This window comes from Callithrix jacchus, chromosome 4, assembly GCF_049354715.1.
Source record: "Callithrix jacchus isolate 240 chromosome 4, calJac240_pri, whole genome shotgun sequence".
NCBI lineage: Eukaryota > Metazoa > Chordata > Mammalia > Primates > Cebidae > Callithrix > Callithrix jacchus.
Window position 1 is genome coordinate 85077231 of NC_133505.1, and position 8474 is coordinate 85085704.

The 8474-nt window shown below is 36.6% G+C and overlaps 1 protein-coding gene across 21 annotated transcripts in view; it reads left to right on the forward strand.

The window, feature by feature from the left end:
- The window catches only part of SH3BGRL2 (SH3 domain binding glutamate rich protein like 2), a 156591-nt gene extending 148575 nt beyond the window's left edge, over positions 1–8016 (forward strand). For 6 of the 21 annotated variants that reach the window (XR_013534340.1, XM_078369603.1, XM_017971629.4 and 3 more), the window contains 2 exons: positions 2055–2135; positions 5024–8016. Coding sequence is in view for 9 of the 21 variants with exons in the window: in XM_078369603.1 (XP_078225729.1) it covers positions 2055–2135; positions 5024–5035 (93 nt within the window). In the remaining 12 variants the exon portion in view is untranslated. Of the gene's footprint in view, positions 1–2054; positions 2136–5020 lie in introns of all 21 variants that reach the window. The other 15 variants (XR_013534343.1, XR_013534344.1, XR_013534346.1 and 12 more) reach the window with 3 other exon arrangements.
- Positions 8017–8474: the final 458 nt, after the last annotated feature.

The following is an 8474-nucleotide window of genomic DNA, read 5'->3' on the forward strand; positions in this document are numbered from 1 at the left end:
TCAGTTCATGAGATTTTTTCCTGTATTGCATGTCAAACTTTGGCCTGTTTTGTGGCATAGCTAGGATTGTATTTTGTCTTATAAGAAATTATAATTTTTTTTACAGATTCCATGAAATCTGTACATTCTAGAGCCATTAGAAACCTTCACTTGCTTAGTTGTTATCTTCTTTATTCAATGTCTCATATAGTTTCTCAGACATTACATGTTGAATTTCAACTCCAACCTTCCCTTTGGATTTTCTTTATTCTCTAGTCTTTTTCATCAAGCCAGAAAGCTCAGAGCTACTTTAATTCTTACTTCTCTCTAATCTCCCCCATCAAATCCACAACCAAGTAGGATCAGTTCTACCCCTAAACGTATCTGCAGCCTGTCTACTGCCCTCTGCCATCACTCCGGCTGCCACCGTTGCTTACTGCAATTGCCAAAGGACTTTACTAACTTTTCCCCTGCTATCATTTTTGCTGCCCTTTTTGTGAGCCATTCTCCACACAGTTATTTAGGTGTTTTCTAAAAGAAACTAGATCATTTTGCTCCCTTGCAAACCCTTATATGATTTCTTTTGGTACTTAAGATAAAATTCAAGATCATTTTCTTGGTTTACACAGCCCAGCATATGTTGATCCCTGTCCACCCTGCCAGCTTCACTCTTCACTGGTGCCGTTTCCTGCCCAGAATGCCCTCATCCCAGTCCTTCACTTGGCTAACTCTACTCATCCTTCGGATATAAGCTTAACTGCCAGTTTTCAAAGAAGACTTGGTCAAATCTCTCTTTGCAGACAAGTTACTCCTTCTTGGCTTGGTCAAGGAAGGCCTCTCTTTAGAGCTGATCCTAAATGACAAAAGGCGCAGCCCACATAAAAGCCTGAGCCTACTGCCTTCCAAACCGTGAGACTCAGTTGCTAAAGCCTTTGGAGAAGAGGGTCTGGACAAAGAATCAAATAATTCAAAGATTTTTAATCAGATGAGGCATGCTTTGCAAGAAGCAAATTTCAACAAGTTTAGATTTCTAGATAGGTTTCTAAAGTACTAGTGATGCCATTGGCTTGGCTTAACAATGGATTCATTAGTGCTCAGTGACCTCAGCACACGTGGTGCCCCATACTTGGTTTCCTTTTGGGTAGGATGCATCCTAGAGTACAAAAAGTGTGAATTTCAAGGTCGGTGAAACATAAACCCAGATACCAGTTCTCCCACTTATTTGCTGTCAAACTTGGATAACATATTTCTTTACTTTGAGCCAGTCTGCAACGTGGCAGGCTGTGGTGGAGATTAAATGACATAATGTTTATAAGGCACTTAGCACAGAGCAAATGGCTAAAATGATTTTGATCATCATTCACTTACATTATTTACCCCTAGAATAAAGCTATCAAATTACCAATTTTAAGACTGATTTACATAAGATAAATGTAAACTTTTGAAAAGAAACAGTTGAATGAACACATTGCCCAGAATTCCTTGATGCTTTCTTGTGAAGGTAGGAAGAGAAAAATCATTCTATGTCTGAGGCAAAGGTAAATATTATAGAGAATATAGTTTCCTTTATTTTTTATTTGATCTTTTTGTTCCCTCTAGGAGATAGTCTCAAAGAATGTGGGAAAACTTCAGAAGCAGAATAAGACACATGTTCATTGACACATGGAGACCTTTACAGCTTTGTTTACCCAGTGATTTTTTTCAAAGCCCTAGATAACAAAATATCAAGAGTGGAGTTGGGAGGCAGCCTTCCATACTGAAGACCTAGAGTAAAATCTTAGGTCAGAGTGATTCCACACTGACCAACAAAGGAAAAGGAGTATGTTTCTATTTCATTTCAGTTGTCAAATGTCTTACATTTTAATCTTGTTTAGGTTTTGGATTAAAAACTTGTTACGTTCTTCATCATACTAAAAGAAATTTTTACGTGCAAGCAGACTAATTCAGCAGATTTATTTAGCTTTTCCCTGTTCTGGATGGAGTGATGGCACATATTTTACTTCCATAAAGAATTTGTCCAAAGCATCAAATATAAAGATAATTTATTTTAATTTTCTCCTTCCCTTTTTTTCTAGGATTATGACAGTTTTTTTGAATCCAAGGAAAGCAACACAGTCTTTTCATTTTTGGGCCTGAAACCACGGTTGGCATCAAAGGTAGGTAAATCTTTCCTTATTCTTGTTTTATAATTCATCTTTTTTGAATTATTCTTAGAAATGGAGAGTGAAGGTGTTAGTGGAATGCATATATAGTTTCTTAGATTTGGGGATTTTGCTTCCTCTGATGCATAATTAGAGACTACCCAGTGTTAAAACACACAACAGAGGCTAGTTTTTTTTTCCAGTTTTTCAATTGTTGCCATAAATTAGAATATCACCTTATTTCTAATTTATACCCCATTCCTCCAAGAATTTAAGGTAGCAAAAAGTAGTAGATACTTTTGGTTTTAAATTGCAAATTTTTTTACTTTATGTTTTTTGAAATAACAGTCTCAGAGTCATATTTAAAGGTTTTTTAAATGTACTTTCATTGGAGATGAGATGGTCCATAATAATAAATGGTCAACCTTGAAAAAAAAAATTCAGTTTCTTAATCAAAATATTTTGAAGCCACTTTATTAAGTCATATGTCTTTTAGAAAACATAAAGGAGCCAATATTTTCTCATGTTTAGAACTAAACATGATGTGTGTTATCACAACTTTATTAAGCTTGTGGATTCACTTTCAAAATAAGAAAAAAACATATCTTTATTAAGTAAGGTACTATTTTTGATATTATTTCTTCTTTTAAAACACACATTTTCTTTCTGATTATGAAGTAGCCTAGACTCATTTTTTTAAATTGGGAAAATATTTTAAAATGGTAAAATAGAGAATTAAAATCACCACCCAGAGCTAACCACATTGATATTTTTGTATATTTCCTAGCAATCTTTATATACATAGTAATTGAGGTTTTGAGTGTGTCTGTTTTTAACACAACTGAAGTAAAAGTACATTACCGAGAACTTTGATGCCTGAAAGTAATAGGTCTTTTGAGGCTACCTAGGATTTGTACCATCTCCGGCATACCTGTAGGAGGAAGGCAGGGACCCTCAATAACGTAAATTATATACCAGCATCTGCAGTGCATAGCCAATGTGAAATCTTGCTTTGTTTTTACATCAATAAGACCACAGATGGTTGTGGGTGGTTTCCATGCACATGTTTTAAGCAGAGGCAAAACCCACACATACCATATTTAAAGGTTCTTAAAACAGTTTTTATAAAGTTGGAACATTTGAATACTTGTTAGGAAAATTAGAGTATTTTTATAACATGTTTCATCTAAAGATATTAAAAGTCCAGATTTATCTTCAAAGAACTGGAAAAAACTAGGATGGGATAGTCTAATGGATGCATAAATCCAGCGGGCATCATTGTCTATGCAAAAACCTTTTAAAAAATACTGTGTGTTCCCATTTTTCCCAGATATGTAAATTCCTTAGAGACTGTGAGCTGACTTTTTTATTCTTAAAAGAAATGTATTTTCTCAACAGTTTCTCAGGAAATCTATGATCTATGAAATTTACATTCTCACATGGTTTGTGGCCATAGTATTAAAGTTGATCTTGGTGCCACTGAAGTTAACTTGATTTCAGGGAGCCATCCCAAAGGTGGTGAGGGCCCTGGATACGCCTCCATCCACCCACCATTTTCAGGGACCTGAATCAGTTGTCCCTGGGCAGAAGCACCTGGGACCAGAGCAGATGTCCATAGCGCAAGGTCTGTGCTACTCTCCATGAACCATTTAGGGCTTTAAAGGCTAATAGCAACTCATACTTACAGGAACTCATACTTCATCATTATATGAGAGAAGCGAAAATGTCTTCAAGAACAATTTAGCATTTTCTCCCTTTCTTTAATTTTTCACCTTGGTAGTGATTCATTATACAGTCTACAGTCTAAGGCTTTGACACAGGGTTCACAGGTTTAATGTACTAAAAGATGAAAGCCCTCTTTTCTCTTTTTCTTTCCTACTTGTTTAGTATACACGCATAAAAAACAGGGCAAGAAAGCCTATCAGGAAACATAAAGACAGAATTAGCACCTATAATTGCGCTTATATGGTAGGAGAGGACATTCACGGGCCCAACAGGCAGAGGTGCAGTGTAGGCTCTGACTGGGCTGCCCTCCAAAGTGGGCAGGCCAAAGGTAGGTTGGAGGTCTCTAGGTGATGGCCTGAAGGCTACGTTGCCTCTGGATATAGTTTTTGTCCTCTACAGAATTTTTTAAAGGATGTAAATGTTAGATGGTGTGGAAACTCTGGTGGGAGAAATGAGGGGATCTCACTTTCCCCCGTGGTTGGCTGGAGCCCACAGTCGCTGGTCTACTGTGATACCTAACTAACTCTGAGAAAGGGAGGCCTTTTCACCAATAATTTTTAGGTAGAAAACCGTCAAAGTTAAAATTTAGTAGACTCCAAGAAGGGCCTGTTGTAGATTATACTTTCAGATCCCTGCCTTACAGGGATGATATTCAAAGTAGGTAACAACTGGTCTACACTGGGTGCTGACTGGCCATAGCTCGAGCAGACCACAGAAGCCCTCTGTGCAAGGTGTCAGCTCTTTATCCGTTGGCTCAGGGGGAGGGTGCAAGGGTGGCACTTGGGGGATTGGGGCACCAACTCTTTACTAACAGGTATGATCACACTAGAGTGGTTCTTCATCTTGGGTTGCTGTTAACAAGCATCTCCACAGGCCCTTTGAGCAAGGTAACTCCCATCCAGCCATATACAAGTGAAATAGTACCTGTGACAGGAGTCCCAAAAGGTCATTGAAAACATGCAGCTCTCTTTTCACTTTTGTATTTGGCAGGTCGGGTGGCTGTGATTTAAATCTGGGCTCTGATGCTGAAAGCCAGGATTTGCTCTTACCAATCACTTGGGGGTGATTTGTTATGATTTCCAGCCTTTCTGTTCCTGACATTTAAAAACCCCTGCCAAGGGTGAATTTTCTTGTTGATGTAATGCAATAACTAGCATTGTTTTTTTTTTTTTAAGCAGGCAGAACCTTAGAGAACAAGAGTGGAAGATGACGGAGATGCATTTTGAAGCACCCACTGGTACTCGCACACACATGCTTACCTAATGCATCACTGTGACAAAAGCCACACGCATTACCAGTCACTTTGCTTGCCACGGAAAAGATGTTTATGAAAGATGTGGATATAATGAGGATTGCATGATTGCTTTAAACCAAATCAGGTGGTGGATTTTTTTTTCTTTCTTATTTTGCCTGCAGTTGCCTCACTCACCTGGAAATACTGACACCTGTTACAGGTGTCCTTTCTTGATGACTGAAAGATAAGTGGGTATCAGAGAGAAAATGTTGGATCTGCCCTAGGTTATAGTAGATGCCAAAATTGCATAAACCCACTTCTCTTTAAGCTGCCTGGATTGTATCTTTGAAATTTGTCTGCCAGGCTGTTAGAATCTTTGAGTCAGAAGGGGAAAAAAAAGCAGCATTGGTTGAAAAAGGGCATTGAAAAATTTGCTGCAGAATCACTTACAAGCATCATGATTCCCATGCTTTGTAATAACACCTGGTGAAAAAGTTTGATATTCTAGACTTGTTTTAGTAGTGGAAACTCTTACCCCATGTATTATCCAGGCTCCTCCAGATGTTTCCAAAAATCCCTATTGCAACATCAAGTGATCAGAGCTAAGTTACTAGGATGACAATAATTGCTATTTGAAATATATGCTTCTTTATTTCTTGCAAGGGGCAAGTTTCACCTAAATGCCTAAGACTCCTTGAAAGATAATATTTTAAGTGGTGCACTAATTAGATAGTAAATTTATAGGAAAATTGTCTGACTAGTATCTGAAGGCATTTTCAGCTCTAGCAATTTGTTTATAATACATAAGTATTCATATATTTTTTAATGCAGCTCCCCTAACAGACAGCTGCTGCTTCTATTTTGTGAAGGGATTATATTTTTTGAGAAAGGAAGATCTCAGTTAGATATATTTTGTGAACCCTTGGTTAGACATATTAAAATATACCAATATTGTAGTAAAATTTAGTTTTTCCTTATGTTACTTTTCATTTGCCTCTAACTTTGCTTGCTCATATTTCTGGCCAATGTACAGCCTCAGGTTTTTCAGATTAATAGAGATACTTGTTCTGATTTCATATATGAGCAAAAGTAAGTTTTCAGAGCAATATGTATGAGAAAGAGAGTAACTCAGAATTGTATTTGTCAGGAAAATCTCTACTCTTATTGGAGTGATGTTGATAAACGTCGAACATGTCTACTACATTAGAGCAGAGGCTACTTTTCTGCATTCTTGTTCCTATAATAGGGATGCTTAATTTAAAAAAAAAAAAAAAACCTAAAGAGTTTTAAATTGCCAAACAGCCTTGAATAGAATAAATTCTTAGAGGGCTGCCTAAAATATTTTATCCCTATCATTCTGATTCTGGACTTTTCACTATAACTGTGAGCAGAAAATCTATAAGAAATTGAAAAAGCAGAAGAATTACAGCCCTGTCACATGTGTCCTCCCACCCCCACCCCATGCCTTGCTAAATGTAGACTATTCTAAAGAACTTGTTGAATGCTAAGGCTGAAATCCGAACCTGAGATTTGTAGTCCAAAAGGAAAGTGTGAGAGATTTCTACTTAATTGGAACAGACACATGATCCACAATTTTCTCTTCAAGGAAAGCTATTGTCAAATTATGGATATTACTGGTTAGTTGTCATTAAGTAAGATCCAGGTCAAATTCCATTTGACAAATCCCAGGGACTATCCAGGAATTTTTTTTTTAACTGGATATTGTGTTTGAGTATGTGAATCTTCTGATAAAACTTAGAATTTCTTTTTAAGCAGTTGTAAAAATTGTCATGTTGTAATTCATTACTCAACTAATATTTAGTCTACTCTTGCTAGTGATTTCCAGGAACCAACTTGCTAAGGCTGAGGCTTTGCAATTTAACTGTTGGGGTCAAAGTATGGATCAATAACATACTTGCTAGACAAAGAAAGCTACCCAGATTTGTCTCATAATTTTTGAGTTAGCCACAGTATACCTATTATGATTATAGTAAAAAGACTAGTAGGTAATAATACTAAATTATCAACACAGTTATATAGCATCTCCCTATGCCATTTTTTTTTTGATGGGCAAAGAAATACAGGAGACCAGCCATTGGGTGGTGCTGTACTTGTTATGAGTGAGGTAGAAGCACAGTGTATGGCATTTACATGGTACCCAGGCTTCTCCGAGTACCAAGATGTTACCCTCTGGTTAGTTCAGAGAATATGGTGTCCTTACCTGTACTCTTTTACCAGTTGAATTCAAAACATATAATAATGATTTTTTTGTTCCTTTCTTTAACTAGCTGCCTTTAGATTTTGATAATCATAGTCTTAAAATCCTAGGAAAGAAGAGGATGAGAATTGTAGGCACAGATTTCATATCAAGGGCATTTCAAGATAGAATTTTTATTTCCTGTAGTAGTCTTGTTGGAACAAAGGAAATGTGCTGCTAAAAATCATATTATGCCATTTTTAAATTAGATAAAATACAGAGTGCCATCCTGCTAGGTGTATACAGAGAAGAAAATTTAGTTGGGAAAATACTTATTTTTCCAAATTCTGGTATTTTATTAAAATCAAAGAAGAGAAAAGCAAGATTTTTTTCACCCTCAGACTCTAATATATTTTAGATTTGTTTCTGTTTTATAGATTTAATTCAACATTCCCACATAGGGTTTTTTAATATTACATGAATTTAATAATAAACTTATTTTTTTCTCTTGTTTTTGAAAAGTACCAAAGCTTCTTTCTGTTTTGTTTGATTTTACTATAGGGTTTTGCTTTTTCTAGAGACACTTTTTATTTAACAGCTTTTGTTAATTGTCAGGCTCCACTTTGTTCCGTATAATTATTGTTTTCAGATTTCAATTTGTATGTGTTTGTCTCTTAAGGCATTGGTGAAATCTCAGTTTTTATATTCAGCATAAAGGAGAATAAATGCCATAAAACACATATTCTGAAAATGGAGTGTTTGTTCCCTACCATTTTTAAAACCTCTCTTAATTTTAGTTTTGTTATTTGGGAGACTGTGAACCTCATGCATGAAAGCTACACATTAAATTGTGAAAATATAAACAGATCATGTGATCATTCGAGGAGCCAGGCATGAAGTCCTGCATGAGAGTGTTGGGAGGACACCACAGATTCATCTCAGATAGTGATGAGGACCAAGGATGGAGTTAAATTACTCAGCCCTGGGTTGGATGGGGTGGTTCAAGTGGATAACTGTGTGGTCTCCTGAGTATACTGAAACCACAGGCTACTGGTGGCTATGTTCTCTGAATTAGTGCAGAAAACAAGGGCAGAATGACTACGACTCCTATTACCTTTGAAGCAGCCATGTCAGAAAGCAGAAGAAAACAACATTTCTGAAGGCATCGACTGAGGTTGATCTCATCACTGAAATTTCA